The sequence below is a fragment of the Embiotoca jacksoni genome, unplaced genomic scaffold (assembly GCF_022577435.1).
Source record: "Embiotoca jacksoni isolate LCO1_2020_lvr unplaced genomic scaffold, fEmbJac1.0.p SCAF_89, whole genome shotgun sequence".
NCBI classification, from domain to species: domain Eukaryota; kingdom Metazoa; phylum Chordata; class Actinopteri; family Embiotocidae; genus Embiotoca; species Embiotoca jacksoni.
Window position 1 is genome coordinate 268,336 of NW_027185446.1, and position 23,577 is coordinate 291,912.

Sequence of the window (23,577 nt, forward strand, 5' to 3'; positions counted from 1 at the left end):
TATCTAGATTCATATCACATGAAAATATAAGGGCTCCTGTTGTCACTGTGGGGACAGCAGAGACTTCAGAGTCCTGATACTTGTCTTCTTTGAAATCATAAAGGAATATGTTATTACCACTGTAAGAGTTGCAGCAGTGGCCTTAAGTTTAAGGGTGCAGAGTAGCTGTAACATTAACTTTAATTGGAAATTCATTAACTTTAATTGGAAGTTGAGCAGCACAGCGGTGCAGTGGTTAGCATTGTTGCCTCACAGCAAAAAGGTTCTGGGTTCAAATCCGGCCTTTCTGTGAGTCTGCAGGTTCTCCGTGTGCCTGCGTGGGTTCTCTCAGTTCTCCGGCTTCCTCCCACCGTCCAGAAACACGCTACCAGGTTCATTAGTGGTTCTACAAATGTCCCGTAGACGTGAATGAGAGCGTGAACAGTCGTGGTTCCATCTGTCCAGGTGAACTTCTCCCAAAGTGAGCTGGTGGACCGTGACCCTGTTCAGGATAAAGCAGGTATAGATAATGGATGGATGGATAATTGGAAGTTAACACATGCAATTACTTTTGTTGCAGTGGTGGAATGTAACTACTTTATTACATTACATTAATAAGTACTGTACTTAGCTAAAAATTGAAGGTACTTGTACTTTACCTGAATATTTCCATTTCATGCAGCTTCATAATTTTACATCTCAGAGGCACATGTGGTCCTTTTTACACCTACTTTGATGATTACAGTTGTTCATCCTCTTCCTATCCAATGAAAACCATGTATCTCCAACTGTGATGATTTTAAATGTGATATATATATATATATATGTGTATATATATGCATACATATATATAGACATATATGTCTATATATATGTCTATATATATGTATGTATACATATATAAATGTGATGCATGCCTGTAGATTATATATACCAACCGTATAAAGCAGTTTAGATTAGATTAACCGTAAGGATTTACAGCAGTAAAATTCAACATAGACATTAATACATCAGTTATATTCATTAAAAAATATCTTGTATAAAAGTGAAACACTGACAGGGAGTATTTTGCTGTATTTTATATACTTTTACTAATAATAATCCCCAAATGTTAGTGAGTCTGGATTTCATTAGAAAATAATGTGCACACTTGCAGATTTGTATTATGAAAAAAGAATAATAATTAAAACTGCAATCAGTGATATGCGTCCCTCTCAGGCTGCACGTCGGTGGGGGGGGGGGGGGGGGGGGGGTGTATATTCCGCATGTTCCCTGCACCAACTTTCATGAGGTTTGAATGATAAAGTCTCCAAAAATACAGTTGTTTACGGAGAATAATAATAATCGCTTGAACAACAACAACAGGACTTTCGGTGCTCGGGTCCTAATTAATTCATATAAAATAATGACTAACCTGCAGCCAGTCAACACACGAAGGTGTAAAGGTAAAATATGAAATGAACCAATGTGGATGACCGCTCATAGCTGCAGGGAGGGATTCATTTCAGACCAGCCAATCAAATCACTTGAAAGAATGGGCAAGTCACGTCCTGGTCCAATCAGTAAGGAGCTTCATATCCGAGGGGCGGACCACTGTTCAAATGCAACCAATCAACGTCTTTGTCTCGTGACAAACGAGGAAGCCGTTTCGAGTGGTCGCTAAAGAGTGAAACATGGACGTCCGCTGTTTCCGGGTCTCTGAGGCTCCACGAGCCGTCAGACTGAGTATGAAGCCCCGCGCTTCACCACAGCGGTGATGTGGTGAGGGTGGTGGTGAGGGTGGTGGACAGGGTGGTGGACAGGGTGGTGCCCCGGGCTCCGCCCCTCCTCCGTCTCTCCGCCCTTGGAGTCGTTTCAAAAAGCTGCAACAAGCCAGACATATTTAAGCGAAACAATACCGGAAGTTGGTGTTCATTTGTATTCAAAATAAGAGCGCAACACGAACAGACAGAAGGACAGAAGGACAGACAGAAGGACAGACAAAAGGACAGACAGACAGAAGGACAGACGGACAGACAGACAGAAGGACAGACGGACAGACAGACAGAAGGACAGACAGACGGACAGAAGGACAGACAGACAGACAGACAGAAGGACAGACAGACAGACAGACAGAAGGACAGACGGACAGAAGGACAGACAGAAGGACAGATAAGTGGCTGAAGCTCTGCTCCAGTGGTTATTATTACTCCAACATGTCCACTGAGCTGGATTCATTAGAAGGAACTTGTGTCGCTGTTGGTTTTATTTTGTACCGGAAGTTGGATCGAATCTTCCGCGCGGCTGCTCCTGCATAAAGATCGGCTCGGCTCCGCGGGATCTCATTATCACCCTCATCGAACCGGGCCAGCACCGGACCGTCTCCCGGAGAAGCGAACAGGTAACCCGGTGGACCGCGAGACACTTTCAGGTGAAGTTTGCGCGCGACGAGCAGCGCGAGGCCGCCGTGAACTGCGCTGCTCGGCCCGGTTGGACGGTTAGCTCGGTTAGCCCGGTTGGACGGTTAGCTCGGTTAGCCCGGTTAGCCCGGTTGGACGGTTAGCTCGGTTGGACGGTTGGACGGTTAGCTCGGTTGGACGGTTAGCTCGGTTGGACGGTTGGACGGTTAGCTCGGTTGGACGGTTAGCTCGGTTAGCCCGGTTGGACGGTTAGCTCGGTTGGACGGTTAGCTCGGTTAGCCCGGTTGGACGGTTAGCTCGGTTGGACGGTTAACTCGGTTAGCTCGGTTGGACGGTTAACTCGGTTAGCCCGGTTGGACGGTTAGCTCGGTTAGCTCGGTTGGACGGTTAGCTCGGTTGGACGGTTAACTCGGTTAGCCCGGTTGGACGGTTAGCTCGGTTGGACGGTTAACTCGGTTAGCTCGGTTGGACGGTTAACTCGGTTAGCCCGGTTGGACGGTTAGCTCGGTTAGCTCGGTTGGACGGTTAGCTCGGTTGGACGGTTAGCCCGGTTGGACGGTTAGCTCGGTTAGCTCGGTTGGACGGTTAGCTCGGTTGGACGGTTAGCTCGTAGCCCGGTTGCTAAGCAGCTAACGGCGGTTACCGACCCTGTCAAACAATGAGAGCTCTCTGTGGATGCTTTTCTCATTATAACACGTCTTTATGACGCATTTTTCAGGAGCTGCACATCTGGCTGCACATCTGGCCACAGCTGCTCCAACCAGAATCAGCAGGTTTACGTAGCAACGGTCTCTGTTGTTGCTAAGTTAGCTTGTTTAATGGCGCTCATCTGACGACAGCTGGTTGATGCTGACCAGTTACATTAAACTGGTTTCTCCCTTCCTATTCCCAGTTACATTAAACTGGTTTCTCCCTTCCTATTCCCAGTTACATTAAACTGGTTTCTCCCTTCCTATTCCCAGTTACATTAAACTGGTTTCTCCCTTCCTCCTCCCAGTTACATTAAACTGGTTTCTCCCTTCCTCCTCCCAGTTACATTAAACTGGTTTCTCCCTTCCTCCTCCCAGTTACATTAAACTGGTTTCTCCCTTCCTCCTCCCAGTTACGTTAAACTGGTTTCTCCCTTCCTATTCCCAGTTACATTAAACTGGTTTCTCCCTTCCTCCTCCCAGTTACATTAAACTGGTTTCTCCCTTCCTATTCCCAGTTACATTAAACTGGTTTCTACTTTCCTCCTCCCAGTTACATTAAACTGGTTTCTCCCTTCCTATTCCCAGTTACATTAAACTGGTTTCTACTTTCCTCCTCCCAGTTACGTTAAACTGGTTTCTCCCTTCCTATTCCCAGTTACATTAAACTGGTTTCTCCCTTCCTATTCCCAGTTACATTAAACTGGTTTCTCCCTTCCTATTCCCAGTTACATTAAACTGGTTTCTCCCTTCCTATTCCCAGTTACATTAAACTGGTTTCTCCCTTCCTATTCCCAGTTACATTAAACTGGTTTCTACTTTCCTCCTCCCAGTTACATTAAACTGGTTTCTCCCTTCCTATTCCCAGTTACATTAAACTGGTTTCTCCCTTCCTATTCCCAGTTACATTAAACTGGTTTCTCCCTTCCTATTCCCAGTTACATTAAACTGGTTTCTCCCTTCCTATTCCCAGTTACATTAAACTGGTTTCTCCCTTCCTATTCCCAGTTACATTAAACTGGTTTCTCCCTTCCTCCTCCCAGTTACATTAAACTGGTTTCTCCCTTCCTACTCCCAGTTACGTTAAACTGGTTTCTCCCTTCCTATTCCCAGTTACATTAAACTGGTTTCTCCCTTCCTCCTCCCAGTTACGTTAAACTGGTTTCTCCCTTCCTCCTCCCAGTTACATTAAACTGGTTTCTCCCTTCCTCCTCCCAGTTACATTAAACTGGTTTCTCCCTTCCTATTCCCAGTTACATTAAACTGGTTTCTCCCTTCCTATTCCCAGTTACGTTAAACTGGTTTCTCCCTTCCTCCTCCCAGTTACATTAAACTGGTTTCTCCCTTCCTCCTCCCAGTTACGTTAAACTGGTTTCTCCCTTCCTCCTCCCAGTTACATTAAACTGGTTTCTCCCTTCCTATTCCCAGTTACATTAAACTGGTTTCTCCCTTCCTCCTCCCAGTTACATTAAACTGGTTTCTCCCTTCCTATTCCCAGTTACATTAAACTGGTTTCTCCCTTCCTATTCCCAGTTACATTAAACTGGTTTCTCCCTTCCTCCTCCCAGTTACATTAAACTGGTTTCTCCCTTCCTCCTCCCAGTTACGTTAAACTGGTTTCTCCCTTCCTCCTCCCAGTTACATTAAACTGGTTTCTCCCTTCCTATTCCCAGTTACATTAAACTGGTTTCTCCCTTCCTATTCCCAGTTACATTAAACTGGTTTCTACTTTCCTCCTCCCAGTTACATTAAACTGGTTTCTACTTTCCTCCTCCCAGTTACATTAAACTGGTTTCTCCCTTCCTACTCCCAGTTACGTTAAACTGGTTTCTCCCTTCCTATTCCCAGTTACATTAAACTGGTTTCTCCCTTCCTATTCCCAGTTACGTTAAACTGGTTTCTCCCTTCCTATTCCCAGTTACATTAAACTGGTTTCTCCCTTCCTCCTCCCAGTTACATTAAACTGGTTTCTCCCTTCCTACTCCCAGTTACGTTAAACTGGTTTCTCCCTTCCTATTCCCAGTTACATTAAACTGGTTTCTCCCTTCCTCCTCCCAGTTACGTTAAACTGGTTTCTCCCTTCCTCCTCCCAGTTACATTAAACTGGTTTCTCCCTTCCTCCTCCCAGTTACATTAAACTGGTTTCTCCCTTCCTATTCCCAGTTACATTAAACTGGTTTCTCCCTTCCTATTCCCAGTTACGTTAAACTGGTTTCTCCCTTCCTCCTCCCAGTTACATTAAACTGGTTTCTCCCTTCCTCCTCCCAGTTACGTTAAACTGGTTTCTCCCTTCCTCCTCCCAGTTACATTAAACTGGTTTCTCCCTTCCTATTCCCAGTTACATTAAACTGGTTTCTCCCTTCCTCCTCCCAGTTACATTAAACTGGTTTCTCCCTTCCTATTCCCAGTTACATTAAACTGGTTTCTCCCTTCCTATTCCCAGTTACATTAAACTGGTTTCTCCCTTCCTCCTCCCAGTTACATTAAACTGGTTTCTCCCTTCCTCCTCCCAGTTACGTTAAACTGGTTTCTCCCTTCCTCCTCCCAGTTACATTAAACTGGTTTCTCCCTTCCTATTCCCAGTTACATTAAACTGGTTTCTCCCTTCCTATTCCCAGTTACATTAAACTGGTTTCTACTTTCCTCCTCCCAGTTACATTAAACTGGTTTCTACTTTCCTCCTCCCAGTTACATTAAACTGGTTTCTCCCTTCCTACTCCCAGTTACGTTAAACTGGTTTCTCCCTTCCTATTCCCAGTTACATTAAACTGGTTTCTCCCTTCCTATTCCCAGTTACGTTAAACTGGTTTCTCCCTTCCTATTCCCAGTTACATTAAACTGGTTTCTCCCTTCCTCCTCCCAGTTACATTAAACTGGTTTCTCCCTTCCTCCTCCCAGTTACATTAAACTGGTTTCTCCCTTCCTCCTCCCAGTTACATTAAACTGGTTTCTACTTTCCTACTCCCAGTTACGTTAAACTGGTTTCTCCCTTCCTATTCCCAGTTACGTTAAACTGGTTTCTCCCTTCCTATTCCCAGTTACGTTAAACTGGTTTCTCCCTTCCTCCTCCCAGTTACGTTAAACTGGTTTCTCCCTTCCTCCTCCCAGTTACATTAAACTGGTTTCTCCCTTCCTACTCCCAGTTACGTTAAACTGGTTTCTCCCTTCCTACTCCCAGTTACGTTAAACTGGTTTCTCCCTTCCTACTCCCAGTTACGTTAAACTGGTTTCTCCCTTCCTACTCCCAGTTACGTTAAACTGGTTTCTCCCTTCCTATTCCCGGTTACGTTAAACTGGTTTCTCCCTTCCTATTCCCGGTTACATTAAACTGGTTTCTCCCTTCCTATTCCCAGTTACGTTAAACTGGTTTCTCCCTTCCTACTTCCAGTTACATTAAACTGGTTTCTACTTTCCTCCTCCCAGTTACATTAAACTGGTTTCTCCCTTCCTATTCCCAGTTACGTTAAACTGGTTTCTCCCTTCCTATTCCCAGTTACGTTAAACTGGTTTCTCCCTTCCTCCTCCCAGTTACATTAAACTGGTTTCTCCCTTCCTATTCCCAGTTACATTAAACTGGTTTCTCCCTTCCTATTCCCAGTTACATTAAACTGGTTTCTCCCTTCCTCCTCCCAGTTACATTAAACTGGTTTCTACTTTCCTCCTCCCAGTTACATTAAACTGGTTTCTCCCTTCCTCCTCCCAGTTACATTAAACTGGTTACTCCCAGTGTGTGTAGTAAAGCTACCCTTTAGTTGGTGTTGATAACACGGTGCTGACCTCCGTCACCCTGTGAGGGCGCAGTGTGCACACGTTAAAGCATTCCGCCTCAAATCGGTGTGTTTATTTTCAAAGTTGAATATTACAGACTTGTTGTTGTTCTTGTTGTTATTGACTACCTGCTGCACATGCTCACACCTGGAAGAACAGCTGGATGATGTGTTTGAGATGTCAGTCCGCAGATATGTGTTAAGACATCAGCTGTGGTTTTAGTTATGTTGATGTAATGTATTGTAAACAAAGGGTTCAGTAGTCTAATAGTAGTTTTATATCTGGATGAAGTCCAAATATGAAAATAGCAGTGACATGTCCCTTATTGTAATCTGACACTGTTTTAAAGAGTGTTTTAGTCTCTGTATGATCATGTTTGACCTGTTAGAATAAAGCGGTTTTTAGATCTGGGTCTAATGTGGTCTTGAGGGGGAAAGAAGCAGTGAAATGTCTCTATTTTATATCCTCACGAATAGAATAAAGGTTTCACGAACCAGAAGCTGTGTTCCAGACAAAGTTCAGGCTGTATCGAAGACGACTAACACACTAACAGCATTAAGAGGGGCCATAAATGGCGGATCAATAGCAAAGAGCTGGAGGTCAGGTTTCCCTTAACAGCTGCAAATAGGACGTCGGTGTCGTGGTGAACATCAGTTTTGTTAGATTTCATCCTCCACTCATAGTTTAGTGTGTTTAAGAAACTTCAGCTGGTTTCTTGAGAAGAGCGTCACCACGTTGTCAATAACAAACTGGATGTGGCTCCAGTTTATCCTGGTTGTGGTCCGTCCAGATGAGATTTGTGGGACCAACCATCCATGAGGGAGCTGGAGTTACTGTACAAGAAGATATTGTGTTAAAAAGTAGTGAAATACACGTCTTTGGTGAGTTGCTCAGCGTTTTGTTCCTGTACGGAGCAGCAGGGACTCAGTGAGGAGGAGCTGCAGCAGAAGAAGCGTTTCTTAATGTGTTTTAAGTGCTGCTTGGTGGTTGAAGTGCAGCAGAATGACTCCTGCAGCGAGATACTATCAAGTCATGTGCTTTGTTTGTTCACTTGCCTCATAAATAACCAAGGTCACATTAAATTAGCATTTTATTTTAATGGCCTTTGGTACCCTTTCCACCCAAACATCTGCTTTAGTGTTGGTTTCACACTGTTGTGGCTGCTCTTTGTGCATTTTTAGGACACTGTTGTTGCTCATTATGTCTATAAACTGTCTGAAAAGTAAAATTTTCCTGGTTTGTGTTTTTGAAGTGTGAGACGGGCGTTCAGCTGACGGCGTTGTGCAGCCTGTTTACTGGACTCGCCCAGATCAATGCGAAATATGAAGCCGTTGTCCCTCCCTGAAAGTGCATTAGACAATCACATGCTTGTGCTTTCAAGTGGAAGTGAGTGCATGAGAGCGAGTCTGAGTAGAAACGACTTGACACAGTCTGGAGTGTCTTTTATTGAGTGAAGTGAAGCAGCTGAACTTCAGGGAGCGTCTGTGCAGCCGAGACGTCTCCTCCGTCCACATGTTCCTCCGTCAGGACCTCAGCGGATGTAAAATCACATGTTTAATGCACATAATGAGCATTGTGAGATTGATGTCATATTTGACCCGGAGATGACCGGATGAGGAAACGCTGTGTGCTGCTGTTCTTCGTCCCAGAACACGACTGGTGTCGACCTCGTTCTGCAGTTTTGCTCCTGACGGTGACTTTAGTTCAGTCTTTTATACGACGGTGGTTTTGACAGCTCTGTCTGGCATGGAGTATTAGAAACATATCCATGTTGCAGATGTCATGCAGATGTTATGCAGATGTTGTGTGGATGTGTGATTTGATGCTTTGATCTCCAGCTGCTCACAAACACACTGAAGGTCTAATTTCTCCTGACGGTCAAAGAAGTGATGTGAACACTGCATTCACTCAGACTCTTATTACCTGTCGATCAAGTAAATCAAATCAAACATAGTAATTTGATTGCAGAGCTTTGACATTTAGTCGCAGCTTCCGAGCATTTTTAGATCCACATGACTTCATGCAAGTTTAATAAGTCAGTTAAACTTTATGATGAAGTCGGAGTTTAGATTTGTTTCATGAGAAACGGAAGTTGGACTCGTGATCCTCGAGTCAGCTGGAGAAGTTTTATGTCCACTGATCTGGATTACATCCTGCATCTCGACAGCAGCAGCAGTGTGTGTTGTGTGCACAGTGATGATGATGATGGTGTCTTCCAGCTGAGTACCTTTGGGGACGCCCATCCCCCGACCGGCCACCATGGGGGACGACAGCGAGTGGTTGAAGCTTCCCACCGACCAGAAATGTGAACACAAGGTGAGCTGACCAACTTTAACTCCTGACATCTGTTAAAGGTTCCTGATCATCTGCTCTGGTATTTATTATCATATAACAAGTAAACGTGGGAAAACTTGGTAGATAATTATGTATTTTATTTTGACTCCCACTTCCTGTTTACACTTCATCCTCTTCACCATCCTTCTCCCAGAAATCTGCTGTTTCCTCCGAATTAAATGTCCCCGTCATAATGAATGCAGATTAAAACAGATCAAACATCAATGAAAGTCCAAACTGAAACTATTAATCGGTTACTAAATTAACATAAAATGAATTGTCAGCTTGTTTAATAATCGTTTATAACCCTGAAGATGATCATCACAGTCACCTTCCTACCTTCTCTCTTCAGCTTCAGGATGTTTTTGTTCAAAGACATTCAAAGTTTGTTCAGCCTATGAAATACGAGTATAATCAGGTGCGATATATGTGTACAGAGATATTTATTTAGTCAGATGAAAGTTGTATTTCCTCTCTGCAGGTGTTGTTCTTCCCTTCCAGGGTTCATTTGTGGCTCGTTATTGTTGTTGTGGTTGAACTCCAACAATGACCGCAGGCTGAACTTCCTGTTTCACTGCTCTTTAACTTTTCTTTTTATTTCTCAGACAAAAAGCCATTTTTAATCTGCACGTCATCGAACCACAATTTCAACCTGAGTCTGACCGATACCAGCTGGGGAGTGTTTAACATGGGCGGAGACGTTTCAGTGCTGCAGTCCGGAGGGCAGATTCAGTCTTTATCGTAGAGGAGAGGACGATGTATAAAAAAGATGTATAGTCATTATGGATGTAGGTCACCTCGTCTGTCCGTCATCCTCAGGAGCCACTGCACATCTGTGTGTTTGCTTTCTGGCAGGCGGTGTTCCCACAGCCCAGGGGGGTTTAAAAACTCTTTTCCAGACAGAGAATCTTAAAAACTCTTTTCCAGACAGGGAATTTGACACTTGAACCCTGTAGAGGAGAACAAAGTGCGACTGATGTTGCTCTGACTTTGTCTGTCCGCTGCAGGTGTGGAAAGCCCGTCTGAACGGTTATGAAGAAGCCCTGAAGTTGTTCCAGAGGATCAAGGATGAGAAGAGTCCAGAGTGGGGGAAGTACCTGGGACTCATTAAGAAGTTCGTCACTGACTCGAACGCTGTGGCTCAGCTCAAAGGCCTGGAGGCCGCGCTGGCCTTCGTCGAGAACGCTCACGTGGCCACCAAGTAAGTCCCGGTGGCAACGAGGGCCTCAGCTGCAGGTTTATTATAAGACGGCTGGAAGTGGAGGACACTCGGGCTGCTCTGATGTGGAACCACGCAGGGCTTCTGTTGTTTCAGATGGTGAGACCATGAAACACCTTTAAAGGCTCGTCAGTGTCCTCCGATGACAGACGGTCATCACAGCAGCAGAGTTAGCAGGCGACTCTGTGGACGTATTAAACACATCCAATCAGATTTCAATTCAAATCACTCAGATTTAAACTCTAATCTAAATCGGCCTTCTTCATGAGTCTATAGTAAATGTAGGAAACTCCTCAGGAATATCACAACTCAACTTCTGATTCCATTTCTTGATTTGATTTTGAAGTAATTTATCCACTGAGCTGAATATTGTGGAGATGTGTTGAACTTGTGTTGATTATTGTGACAGTGATTTCCTGTCGGGCTGATTAAAATAACGTATTAAAGCTGAACCTTCACTGTTGTAGAAACCAAAATCTGATGTATATTTGTAGACTTGAGCAAACAGTGAGTACACAAACATTTCTAAATAAAATCCAAGTGAATAAACTGCAGAGAACCGGTCGTCGTGTTCTGATGGTTCGGTCCATGAAGAGGTTTCAAGTTCTGCCTTCACTACACAGATCAGCAGCATCATGTGATCGGGTCAGTGGTTCTGAAATAATAATTCTGTCCTCTGCTGCAGGACGACCGGCGAGGTGGTGTCGGGCGTCGTGTGCAAGGTGTTCAACCAGCCGAAGGCTCGGGCCAAAGAGCTGGGCTCGGACATCTGCCTGATGTACATCGAGATCGAGAAGGCCGAGGTGGTCCAGGACGAGCTGCTCAAAGGACTCGACAACAAGAACCCCAAGATCGTGGTGGCCTGCATCGAGGCGCTCCGCCGGGCTCTCAGGTCGGTGCCGCTGCTGGTCGGGTCAGAGGGAGTCCAATATGGAGAATATGGATAAAAACATGAGGAACATGTTGGTTAAACTGTGGAGAGGACATGTTTCTCTTTATTCATGTCCTGTTCTCAGCACAAACAGCTTCAGCAGAGCTTTTCTCATCAGAACCAGAACAGTTTACGGTCTGAAGTTCTGCAAAGAGAACAAACAAAAACTCTTTGATATCAGTTTGATATCATCTCTGACTCGGGGTGTTATATCAAATCATTCATGATAATACAAGGACCATTTTTCAGACAATAGAAAAACTTTATATCGCGTTAAAGTCACTTTTCCAACCTGTTAACGTAATGACGTCACACTGTTACAGAGGAACTGTATGACAGCGTGTTTGCAGTTTATAAATCTCACTTTAGTTTGTAAACAACAGAAACTCAAGGTTTTTACTGAATATTTGAAGGTGTAATATTATATTTATGCAGACAAAATCTATAACACTTATTTTGTTGAAATTATTATTTAAGTACCACGATATACCGTAATATTATTTTGCAGTCATATCGCCCACCGCTCAGTCTTCCTGGTACTTCTTCCTGTCAGCCGGTCTGTCTGTCAATAACACTATCCGTCTGTCCTCGTCCTCCCGCAGTGAGTTTGGGTCGAAGATCGTGACGTTGAAGCCCGTCGTGAAGGTTCTGCCCAAACAGTTCGAGTCCAGAGAGAAGGCGGTGAGAGACGAAGCCAAGCTGCTGGCAGTAGAGATCTACAGGTGGATCCGAGACGCTCTGCGGCCGCCGCTGCAGAACATCAACTCTGTGCAGGTGGGACTCGCTCACAGTGACGCTCCTTTAAATGTTCCACTGTCAGAGACCCGCCGGACTGAAGGAAACCTCTTTGTTCTTTATTCTCCGTCCCTGCAGCTGAAGGACCTGGAGGAGGAGTGGGTGAAGCTGCCGTCGTCTCCTCCCAAGCAGACCCGCTTCCTGCGCTCCCAGCAGGACCTGAAGGCAAAGTTCGAGCAACAAGCTCAAGGAGGCGATCAGTCTGACGGTGAGTCTCGCTGCTACCTGCTGCTAACCATCCTTCATGGTGAGGAATCGCAGTCACGCTCTGCTCTCTCCTCCTCTTCCTCCTCCAGGAGACGACGAGGATGAGCCGGTGGCGGCGGTGGATCCCTACGAGCTGCTGGAGGCCGTGGAGGTTCTGTCCAAGATGCCCAAAGACTTCTACGAGAAAATCGTAAGTTTATCAAACTTTGTAGCCTCAAATCTGTCCGTTAACGGACCAGAGAACATCTACGGAACCAGAACTAACGTCCTGAATACAGACTGGATATAAAAGAGTTCGTAGCTTCAGGTCTGTAAAATGGTTCTGATCCAGAAGTGTCTTCAGCTGCAATACCAGCGAGTGCCACTAGAGGTCGGCTCCAAAAAGCCTCCGGCTCCATAGACTCCCATTCAACTTCTCTCATCAAATCCAAAGTGAATAAAATGTGTCCATCAGTTATCTCGGTGTTGTTAGCTAAAGTCACTCCTTCTTATTAGTTTTCTGGAGGTCCATCTGAAAATAATCCCTCATTCATTAGAAAAGAAGATTCAAGAAGACCTGTTTTTGGGGGCGTGTCTGTTTGATTGACAGGCCTGTGGTGCAGTCAGGTTACAGCTATCGGTGGGCGGGACGTAGTATCCTCTAGAGATGTAAAAGGTTGTTTAAACGGAGACAAAACATCAAATGTCCAACGTAAGAATTGTGCTTTTATTTTGTCGGGATCTGTAGGAAGCTAAAAAGTGGCAGGAAAGAAAAGAAGCTCTGGAGGCCATCGAGGTTCTGACCAAGAACCCCAAACTGGAGAACGGAGACTACGGAGACCTCGTCAGAGCCCTGAAGAAGGTAACGAGCTCTTACAGTCGGGGGGTGTCCAGGTTCTGGTCCTGGTCCAATAGGATGGGTTGGTGGGGATCATGTGACTTTACTCTGTGTTCCAGGTGGTGGGGAAAGATGCCAACGTGATGCTGGTGTCGTTGGCGGCTAAATGTCTGGCGGCGCTGGCAGCCGGTCTCAGGAAGAAGTTTGGAACGTACGCAGGACAGGTGGGTCACCAGAACCGCTCGGCCCTGCGCCGACGTGGATCGAACATCCAGAACCGAAGCAGAACTCCTCACTAACTGGACTAACTGGTGTTTCTCAGGTGGTTCCAACGATTCTGGAGAAGTTCAAGGAGAAGAAGCCTCAGGTGGTGCAGGCCCTGCAGGAGGCCATCGACGCCATCTTCCTCACCGTGAGTACACGTTCAGACCCGTGCAGAGGTTAAAGGTCACGCTCGGGTCTGTGGCGACGCTCTAACTCCATAACTGTTGTTGTGTATAGCGCCCCCTGCTGCCTCCCGGTCCGACTGATGGATTGATATTTCTTCCGTGGTTTTTAAATGATGTCACGTTTGCTGTGTGTTTGCAGACGACCCTTCAGAACCTGTCGGAGGACGTCCTGGGTGTGATGGACAACAAGAACCCGTCCATCAAGCAGCAGGCGTCACTGTTTCTGGCTCGTTCCTTCAGACACTGCGTGCAGGCCACGCTGCCCAAGAGCGTCCTGAAGCCTCTGTGTGCTGCTCTCATCAAGGTGAACCTCACTGAACACCTTCAGAACCGGGGGGAGGGAGTCGGGGGGTCGAGGAGACGGTTTCAGGACTTCGACGGCGTGTTCGTCTGTTCAAGTGATGGGTGACAGTCGAGTTGCCATGAGCGTCTCTAACATGATCGGAAACAAACTTGTGTTACGGTGTCTCCTTGCAGACGGATTATGAGTGATGATGCTATAACTTCAGGGTTTACGGTGAAAACCACCTTTTAAAAGTGTCCTTTGTGTTTTCCTCCCCGTCATCTCAGCAAGTGAACGACTCGGCGCCAGAGGTCCGAGACGCCGCCTTCGAGGCTCTGGGGACGGCCATGAAGGTGGTGGGGGAGAAGGCGGTGAACCCGTTCCTGACCGACCTGGACAAACTCAAACTGGACAAGGTGAGAGGAGCGGTTCGGACCGGGACAAAAGAAAACTCCTCCTCCTGTTTCTACTGTCGGTAACATCCTCCTTTCACTCCTGACAGATTAAAGAGAGCGCTGATAAAGTGGAGCTGGCTGGAGGGAAGAAGGGTGCAGGAGGCGGAGCTTCAGACAAGAAGCCTGCTGCTAAAGCTTCTGCTGAAGCTCCACCCAAATCCTCTGGTCCACCGAAGAAGACCCAAAGTGCCGCTGCCAGCAAGGTAGACGGAGATCTGTGCAGCAAAACAAAAGCAACTTAACATCTGAATGAATTTCTGAACATTTATTCACATGAAGAGTCTTCAGTTTTAACGTTCTGTGTTTGCTGTCTGCAGTCGTCAGCAGGTGCCGCTAAGAAAGGAAAACCTGCGTCGGCAGCTGGTGGGAAAACCAAGAAGACGTCGGACAGCAAAGAGTTCACGGAGACGGAGCTGTCGGTAAGTCTGGAAGTCCTCTGATGAGCTCACGGAGTCTTTAAGATTAGAAACCCTTCAGGCCTTTTTAAAATCAGCGTCTGATGTCAGTCGGAGGGACGCAGACAGGTTTGGTTGTCATGGCAGTGTTTCCACTGACACTACTGGGAGACGTCAAACAGCAGCAGAGCTTCCTCATCTGAGAGACGATGAAGAGGAGAACCAGATGTTCTGCAGAACAAAACAGATAAAAGTAAAGGATCGTTATGCATTTTCATTAAATGTCTCGTGGACGTAATGAAGTGGCGTCTCTGCCGAGAGGACAAGCGTATGGTGAGATCTCGGAGGTCTCGTGCTCACGTGGCCGACCTGATCACGAGTTCCTCACCCGGACCGTCGGATCAGAACCCTGAACGTCCCTCTTCCTCAGCTCAGCAGCTGTGTGTCGTGACTGACCTCTGCTGGTGTAACTGGTGCACTACAACACATCACTGAAAGTTGAATTGAATCCGGTCCTGCAGCCCGTAGTGATCGTAGATATTAAGTTGAGAGTGAAGTGTCATCTTCATCAGCATGTTAACGTGTCCTGTGTGTTTGTGCGCGTGTCAGCCTGAAGTGTGCGAGGACCTTGCAGCAGGTGTACTTCCTGCTTCCTGTCTGCAGCAGCTGGACTCGGCCAACTGGAAGGAGCGTCTGGCCAGTATGGAGGAGTTCCAGAAGGTGAAATCCTTTTCTTGTTTCCTGGGTCATAAATTTATGATTTTTACGTTGAACCTCACAGAATGATTCACTGCCGACTGACAGACATTTATCAGAATTGGTCATAATTACGGATTGTTTTCTGACATTTAATAGACAAAATAACTGATAATAATCATGAGCTCTGGTTTTCCAGTAAATATATGAAGTGTGTGTTTAAAGTACCGTCCTGTGTTTCCAGGCCGTGGAGACCCTGGACAAGGCGGCGATGCCCTGCCAGGCTTTAGTCCGGATGTTGGCCAAGAAACCGGGCTGGAAAGAGACCAACTTCCAGGTAACTCAACCCGACCGGACCGGGAGGATCTCGGGGCGGAGCGACGGTCGCTCGGTCAGTCGGACGTGCTTCCTCCCCCTGATCATGTGACCTCCTGTCGTTGTTGTGCAGGTTATGCAGATGAAGCTGCATGTGGTGGCTCTGATCGCTCAGAGGGGACAGTTCTCCCGGACGTCGGCCTCCGTGGTCCTGGACGGCCTGGTGGACAAAGTCGGAGACGTCAAGTGCGGCGGAAACGCCAAAGAGGGACTGACGGCGATCGGTGTGGCGTGCTCGCTGCCGTGGACCGCAGAGCAGGTCTGAATTCTTTCTCTAGATTGTACATGAAGATCGTACGTCAGCCTGCTGCTGCTGAAGCGCTGACACAGTCTGTTCCTTCCATCAGGTGGTGTCGATGGCGTTCGCCCAGAAGAACCCCAAGAACCAGGCAGAGACTCTGAACTGGCTGTCCAACGCCATGAAGGAGTTTGGCTTCACCGGGTAACTTCCTGTCTCCACTCCACAGCTCGCTGCCACTGATGTATTCATCTCCTCTCTGCAGCTAAAACATCTTAATAATCAATTAAAAGATGTTTAATGTCCACATGATGAACTCCGGTTTAGATAATTATAATTACAAAACAGAAAGAGGCTCTTATAAACTTCTCATTTCAAATATTTTTAGCTGACATGTTGTAAATGATTCTGTGTGATACAGACTGTAGTTTTGGTTCATGACGCTGCCTCCACCCAGCAGGGGGCGCTGCAGAGAGAGATGTTCACTCCGAAAAGATTTGATTCAAAACTGCAGACTGCGTGTTACTGGAGGATCCACTAGAGGGCGTAACCACAGAAACAAGGATAGAATTAGAACATTCTGATTCACCTGATGTAAACAATAAACGTGGTGAAAGTTGAGGGCGTCGCTACTTTACTGATTCTGACATCACAGGGGGACAAAACGCCATCGGCTCCGCCCACACTCAGATTTCCCAGCATGTCCCGCACGGACGCAACGATTTCCGACATGTTTGTCGTAGTTTAAAGCCGGAACATCTCCGATGTGAAAGGCACCGGTTTAACCTTTGACCCCCCCTCCCCTCTCCCACTCCTCAGCATCAACGTGAAGGGTTTCATCAACAACGTGAAGACGGCTCTGGGAGCGACCAACCCCGCCGTCCGCACGGCCGCCATCGCCCTGCTGGGAGTCATGTACCTCTACATGGGAGCTCCGCTACGCATGTTCTTCGAGGACGAGAAGCCGGCGCTCCTCGCTCAGATTGACGTCGAGTTTGAGAAGGTGAAGACCGGAGAACACGCGACACCATGGACACTCCGTCTCCGTCTTTAACCATGAAACAGGCCTGAAATAAACGGGCTCCTCTCCATGTTAGTGTTCAGGCTGATGGTGTGTGTGTGTGTGTGTCGCTGACAGATGCAGGGCCAGTCGCCTCCAGCTCCCATCAGATGCAACAAGAAGGCTGCAGAGGAGGAGGGCGACGACGGGGACGAGCAGGACGAAGACGGAGGAGGAGGAGGACAGGACATCATGGACCTGCTGCCCCGGACAGACATCAGCGACAAGATCACGTCCGACCTGGTGTCGAAGATTGAAGATAAGAACTGGAAGATCAGGAAGGAGGGTCTGGACGAGGCGGCGGCCGTCATCTCAGACGCCAAGTTCGTCACCGCCAACATCGGAGAGCTGCCGCTGGCACTGAAGGGCCGACTCAACGACTCCAACAAGATCCTGGTGAGTCCGCCGGGTTCACTGATGGTGCTGCACTCAGAACGATCGGAAAAAAATAACTGATTTCTAATATCAGCTGGATTTGAAGAAATCCTGAGAAAGAACATGTCCATTTCCATGTTTGGTGTGAATATTCGTTTTTTGGTTGTCAGATATGCAGCAGCAATCCTGAAGCCTGGCTCAGCTGCATGAAACACAACGTCAACAAAATAAAATCACTTCCTGTTTCACAGGCTTTTAATTTGAAGTCCATACTGGGTATTTCTTTAATTATCTGTGTTTATAGTGAAACCTTGTACTGTAAATATACTCAGGTCATGTTAGAGAGGTCAACTCTGCACTGGACCTCTCAACCATAAAGGGAATATCTGCTCGTATATTTTATTTATTTTAGTTTAGATTGAGGTCTAAATACAGAAAAATATTAGATTAGATTATCTTTCAGCTGCAAACTGAGGACCGTGTTTTTATTTACATGAACTTTACTCATGAAGTTTATTCTCAGGTTTATTTCCAGGATCTGATATCAGCAGCTCTGAATTGTCACATCTCTTTAATAAATGTATATTTGAAGAACAGTAACATGAAGGCACAGCCTCAGTAGTTTAGAGGAAACAGGATGTCCGATGGCTGGTGTGACCGCGGTGCTTCCTGTCGCCATCTCCAGGTGCAGCAGACTCTCACCATCCTGCAGCAGCTGGCCGTTGCCATGGGACCCGGTCTGAAGCAGCACGTCAAAGCTCTGGGGATCCCCATCATCACCGTGCTGGGAGACAGCAAGGTACCCCCCCCCCTACACACACACACACACACACACACACACAGCGTCTCTCCGTCCACTGTGACCGACGTGTCTCTTTGTCCCTCCGCAGACCAATGTGAGGACGGCGGCCATGAACACCCTGCAGGCCTGGGTGGAGCAGACGGGGATGAAGGAGTGGCTGGAGGGGGAGGACCTGTCCGAGGAGCTGAGGAGGGAGAACCCCTTCTTGAGACAGGAGGTGAGACTCCGACCCGTCTCCGTTCAGGGACGAGTCAGAGACGCGTACTGACGCTGTCTTCGTCCTCCAGTTGCTGGGCTGGTTGGCGGAGAAGCTGCCCACCCTGAGGACGGTCCCGGCGGACCTGATGCTGTGCGTCCCTCAGCTCTACGCCTGCCTGGAGGACAGAAACGGAGACGTGAGGAAGAAGGCTCAGGACGCGCTGCCCACCTTCATGATGCACCTGGGACACGACAAGATGTCCAAGGCCGCGGGGAAACTCAAAGTACGGAGCTCTCACTGACGGTGTCACACTCTGAGGCGGCTCTTAGTGCTGTCTTCATGTCCTCATGTCCTCGTCTCCCTGCAGCCCGCATCCAAGGACCAGGTGGTTGCCATGTTGGAAAAGGCCCGAGCAGTGATGCCGGCCAAACCTGCAGCTCCGGCCAAAACGGGAGGCGGGAAAGGATCAGCGGAGCCGAGCAGAGCGGCTTCAGGTCGGTCCGACAGAACCAGAAATGTTTTATACACCTGTTCCAACCACAGACACCCAACAGGTGTTGGTGGAAATAAGCCGTGAATACAGGGTAAATAAAGGGGAAGTACTTAGTGGATGAACAGTAAATACAAGTTAAATAAGCAATAAATAAATAGTGAATATTCAGTAAATACACCATAACAGTAAATGGAGAGTGACAGTAGATGCAGTGACAGGAGATCCTCTCTGTGCTGATTGGCTGTCGTCCGTCTGTCCTCTTCAGCCTCCCGCTCTCAGCCTGCTGGTGACGACCTGCCTGACGGTAAACCTGAAGGGAAGAAGATCCGAGGAGGAGGAGGAGCGGCGAAGAAGGTACGTCTGTGTGGATCAGGTCCTGTTCAGGTCCTGGTTCTGTTCTCCGGCTCCACACAGGAAAACAACACTTCTGATCACAGCTGGATTTAAACAGACGCAGTTCTTCTACTCATTTTAACAAAGTTTTGTGGTTTTGTATTTTGAAACACTTGAATAGAAATTGTTTGTTCTCATCCTGTTGTTGTTGACATGTTTTTATTTTCCTTTTTTGTCCGTGCACATCACTTGATGTCATTTTTTTCTTACCGTGATGTGTAAACATGATGTGGTTTGTTTACTCACCCAGCCTCCCTCCCCTCCCGAGGACCCTCCCCCTCCCCCTCCCTCCAAGGACAAGGAGTCTAATGGTAGTAAAAAGCTGGGCAGCAAAGGGAAGGCTGCTGCTGGCAGTCAACAGGTAGATGTGCGACAGGTGTGCTCGATCAGACACACCAGAGAGAGATATGAACCGTGAGCCGGCCGGCGGCGGCTCGGTCTAATCCTGTGTCTCTAATCACTAACATGCAGATGTGCACTGAGATCATGTGCAGCGTGCGCGTGTTCACAGGTGACATTGACAGGTCACGTGACGCCTTCAGGCGACTCCACTGCATGATTGCGTTTCTGCACCGTCCGTGTTAACCTGCACTGACATCCTTTCAACGTAGCACTCCTGTTTCTGCTGTCCGTCACTCGCGCTCCTCCTCTGATCAATCAAAGACGAACACAGTCAGACGCCGTTTGGCTGCTTCACTCACCGTGACGTGTCCTCCGTGTCCTCTCCGTGTCCTCAGGGTGCAGCCAGCAAGAAGCCTGCAGCCAAAGGGTTGAAGGATGATGAAGACAGGTCGGGTCCCATCTTTGTCCTCGTCCCCAACGCCAAGGAGCAGAGGATCAAGGAGGAGAAGCAGCTGAAGGTACGTTTAAAAAACAAAAAAAAACAAACGGGTTGTCTGCTGTTGGTTTGCGAAGCGTCCAGGATGAAGCGGGTGGAGATGATGGACGACCTGATTCTTTTTTTACTTGTCAGTCACTGATCCCAGTAACCCGACAGGATGTGACATCATTTGACCTGTTGGTGTTGTAGATCCTGAAGTGGAACTTCATCACTCCTCGAGACGAGTACGTGGAGCAACTCAAGACTCAGATGTCCACCTGCTTCGCCAAGTGGCTGCAGGACGAACTGTTCCACTTCGACTTCCAGAGACACGTGAAGGCCATCGGAGTGATGATCGAGGTATCGGCCGGCCCTCGTTCTGCAGGCGGGTTGTGTTGTGTTGTGTGTTGTGTGTTGTGTGTTTGTGTAACGGTGTGTCCCCTCCTACAGAGGCTGGAGACGGAGAGCGATGCCACCATCAGCTGCCTGGACCTGATCATGAAGTGGTTCACGCTGCGCTTCTTCGACACCAACACCACGGTCCTGATGAAGGTTCTGGAGTACCTGAAGCTGCTGTTCGCCATGCTCAACAGGGAGAACTACCACCTGACGGAGTACGAGGCCAACTCCTTCGTGCCCTACGTCATCCTGAAGGTCAGAGCACGCCACACTCGGAACAATCAGATGAGGCACGCTTTGTTATCTCTGCTGAGTTTCTCCTCCTCCTCCTCCTCCTCCTCTTCAGGTAGGAGAATCGAAGGACGTGGTCCGTAAAGACGTGCGGGCCATCCTGGCCATGCTGTGTAAGGTCTACCCGGCGTCCAAGGTCTTCCCGTTTCTCATGGAGGGAACTAAGTCCAAGAACTCCAAGCAGAGAGCTGGTAGGTGTTCACATCACGACCGTCCTTTGTCTTCTGCAGCAGGACGACTGTCCTCACAGCTGCGTCTCCTCTGGTGTCCTCAGAGTGTCTGGAGGAGCTGGGCTGTCTGATCGAGGGCTACGGGATGAACGTGTGCCAGCCGACTCCCGCCAAGTGTCTAAAGGAGATCGCCGTCCACATCGGGGACAGAGACACGTCCGTCCGCAACGCTGCGCTCAACACGGTGGTGGCCGTCTACAACGTCTGCGGGGAGCAGGTCTACAAGCTCATCGGAAACGTGAGACGGACGGAGACAACTTCCTGTCAAAGATGCGATCGTTAAAAATGTTTTATTTGTATTTGATGGATAAAATGCATCAGTTTAATCTGTAGTTTGATGTTCCTCCTCCAGCTGTCGGAGAAGGACATGAGCATGTTGGAGGAGAGGATCAAGCGCTCGGCCAAGAAGACTCCGGCAGCTCCGGCCAAGCAGAGCGCGCCGGAGAGGACTCAGAGGGAGCACCCCACCAACCCCAACGCCACCTTCCTCCGCAAGCCCTCACAGGAGGACCCCAACAAGCTCAAGTAGGTCCCCGAGTCACCTCCGGACAGGAAGTCACTGCACTTCCAGCTCTGAAGGACATCAGGGAAAATACGCAAGTTAAACGCTAAACTTTAGTCATTGAAGCACACAATCTAGAAATCAGATGTTGCCTTTTAAACAGATAACTGCTGTTTAATTTTGCAACTTATAGCTGACGGTGGACAAAGTTTGGAGGTTAAGACAGATCAAAGAGAGACTAAATCACTGCTTCTCTTTGGACTCCAGGTTCCTGAGCTGCTAATAAATCTGTCGTATTTTAAAGTTTTAAACTTCTATCTTACAAGTGAAAAACTAAACATCAATACTGATATTTCAAATATCAGATGGAACTGCGAAGTTGTGTGCACCTTACACTCGCGTTCAATTCGTTAAAGGCACACCGTTGCTAGGCGACGTGGAGGGGACATCACACTGAACAGAAGCCCCGCCCACTGTGTCCACTGACCGTTCAATAAAGGTCATTCAAAGCAGACGGCTGAAGAAACGGAGAACGGCAGCAGTTCTTTATATTTCCTGGATTTAATGCTGAGTTTCAGTTCATCGTGAACACGTTTTACTTATTTTGTAAGTTAGTTTGCAGCATTTCAGAGCCTGAACCGTTCTAGGAATTCAGATTTCAAAATAAAAGGCATAAACTTTATGCCTTTTATTTTCTCTGCTGTAAACAAACAGTTTCCATCCCGTTTAGAGGTTTTTAAAGGTGTAACGTTTCGTATCCAACCCCGACTTCTCCGTCTGTTTCCTGTGAGCATGTGAACCGTTCTGTCCTCCGGTCTTCTCCCGTCTCCGTCTCCTCATCCTGCCGTGACCGACCGATCTTCGACTCCATGACACCGATCTGTCCTCCTCTTCCTCTGTGTTTGCATGCCGGGTTTCTTCTGTCTGTCTCTTTAACCCTTCGTCTCTCTTCCTGTGTGGTTTCCTCCTCTCGGCTCTGCCTGCCTTCCTTTCCGGAGCAGAATCATGTATCGCACGTATAGGATGTGAGTACAACTCCTCCTCCTCTCTGCTGCGTGTTGTCCTGTCAGCTCCTCTGAATGAACCTTCGTCCTTCATGAAGCTCTGTTTGACTTTTAGTTCTGTTTCTTCGCCTGCTGAGGAACAAACGCTCTGTTCTTGTTCCTCCGAGCCGAAGCACCAGACTAACGTTCAAACCTTTAACCGTCCGTGTCCCTCTGTCCTCCTTGTCCTCCCTGTGTGGTGTAGTGTCCTCCCTCTGTCCTCCTTGTCCTCCCTGTGTGGTGAACTGTCCTCCGCTCCGTCTCACACTAACAAACCGCTGTAATTCCTCATCAGTTGGACCGAATGCTGTTTGAGTCCAGAGATTTCATTCTGAAGGAGAAGATGGTCGTCGGTGTTTTCAGATTCTCCGACCAGATTTTGGGGTTTGAAATGTTGCTGCAGATGTTTTTTAGACAAAGATGCTGCATCAGGTGGTCTTAAAAACAGGAAGTTAGGTGTAGTTTAAACCGGATTATCATCGATGACAACTATTAGTTTGGAAGAAAATAAAAGACAGACGCTTGTCACACCTGCAGATTTCTTCAGTATGAAAGTAACTCAAAGTTCAAAGCAACTTTATGTACAACCTTAACTTTATGAACATTTCAAAGATCGAAAAACAACGAGGTAGCCCAGAATCCACGGCGTCGTTTACAACCTACTTCCTGTTTCTTGTAAACATTTACATCCGTCCAACGGTTCTTCAACTTCCTCCAACAGACTTGGTAGAAATGTGACGTCATGTGACTGAGGCCGGAGATATTCCTGTTCTTAAAGCTCACGTTGACGGTCAGGACTGCTATTGCTGAACTCTGCGTGTGACTGGAGGATCCACTAGAGGGCGCAACCACAGAATAAAGGATATAATTAGAACATCTGGTCCAACCTTTATTTATTTAACAGACAGCTGTCAGCTAAAAATAAAACCTACAGTCTTAAA

At 47.5% G+C, this 23,577-nt stretch overlaps 1 protein-coding gene across 7 annotated transcripts in view; it reads left to right on the forward strand.

The window, feature by feature from the left end:
• ckap5 (cytoskeleton associated protein 5) overlaps positions 1-23,577 on the forward strand; it is a 32,130-nt gene that overhangs the window by 600 nt on the left and 7,953 nt on the right. The window contains exons 1-33 of one of the 7 annotated variants that reach the window (XM_069139969.1): positions 2,235-2,359; positions 9,055-9,151; positions 10,177-10,370; positions 11,074-11,280; positions 11,922-12,093; positions 12,193-12,322; positions 12,411-12,511; positions 13,049-13,162; positions 13,258-13,362; positions 13,461-13,550; positions 13,727-13,891; positions 14,158-14,286; positions 14,373-14,528; positions 14,643-14,744; positions 15,330-15,440; positions 15,661-15,753; positions 15,865-16,050; positions 16,139-16,233; positions 16,849-17,032; positions 17,168-17,485; positions 18,150-18,263; positions 18,355-18,483; positions 18,554-18,748; positions 18,833-18,959; positions 19,224-19,312; positions 19,602-19,712; positions 20,089-20,211; positions 20,382-20,531; positions 20,622-20,825; positions 20,917-21,052; positions 21,136-21,329; positions 21,444-21,616; positions 22,595-22,618. In XM_069139969.1, the coding sequence (XP_068996070.1) occupies positions 9,095-9,151; positions 10,177-10,370; positions 11,074-11,280; positions 11,922-12,093; positions 12,193-12,322; positions 12,411-12,511; positions 13,049-13,162; positions 13,258-13,362; positions 13,461-13,550; positions 13,727-13,891; positions 14,158-14,286; positions 14,373-14,528; positions 14,643-14,744; positions 15,330-15,440; positions 15,661-15,753; positions 15,865-16,050; positions 16,139-16,233; positions 16,849-17,032; positions 17,168-17,485; positions 18,150-18,263; positions 18,355-18,483; positions 18,554-18,748; positions 18,833-18,959; positions 19,224-19,312; positions 19,602-19,712; positions 20,089-20,211; positions 20,382-20,531; positions 20,622-20,825; positions 20,917-21,052; positions 21,136-21,329; positions 21,444-21,616; positions 22,595-22,618 (4,478 nt within the window). In that variant the 5' untranslated portion in view covers positions 2,235-2,359; positions 9,055-9,094. Of the gene's footprint in view, positions 1-2,234; positions 2,390-9,054; positions 9,152-10,176; positions 10,371-11,073; positions 11,281-11,921; positions 12,094-12,192; positions 12,323-12,410; positions 12,512-13,048; positions 13,163-13,257; positions 13,363-13,460; positions 13,551-13,726; positions 13,892-14,157; positions 14,287-14,372; positions 14,529-14,642; positions 14,745-15,329; positions 15,441-15,660; positions 15,754-15,864; positions 16,051-16,138; positions 16,234-16,848; positions 17,033-17,167; positions 17,486-18,149; positions 18,264-18,354; positions 18,484-18,553; positions 18,749-18,832; positions 18,960-19,223; positions 19,313-19,601; positions 19,713-20,088; positions 20,212-20,381; positions 20,532-20,621; positions 20,826-20,916; positions 21,053-21,135; positions 21,330-21,443; positions 21,617-22,594; positions 22,619-23,577 lie in introns of those variants that run through there. The other 6 variants (XM_069139968.1, XM_069139966.1, XM_069139967.1 and 3 more) reach the window with 6 other exon arrangements.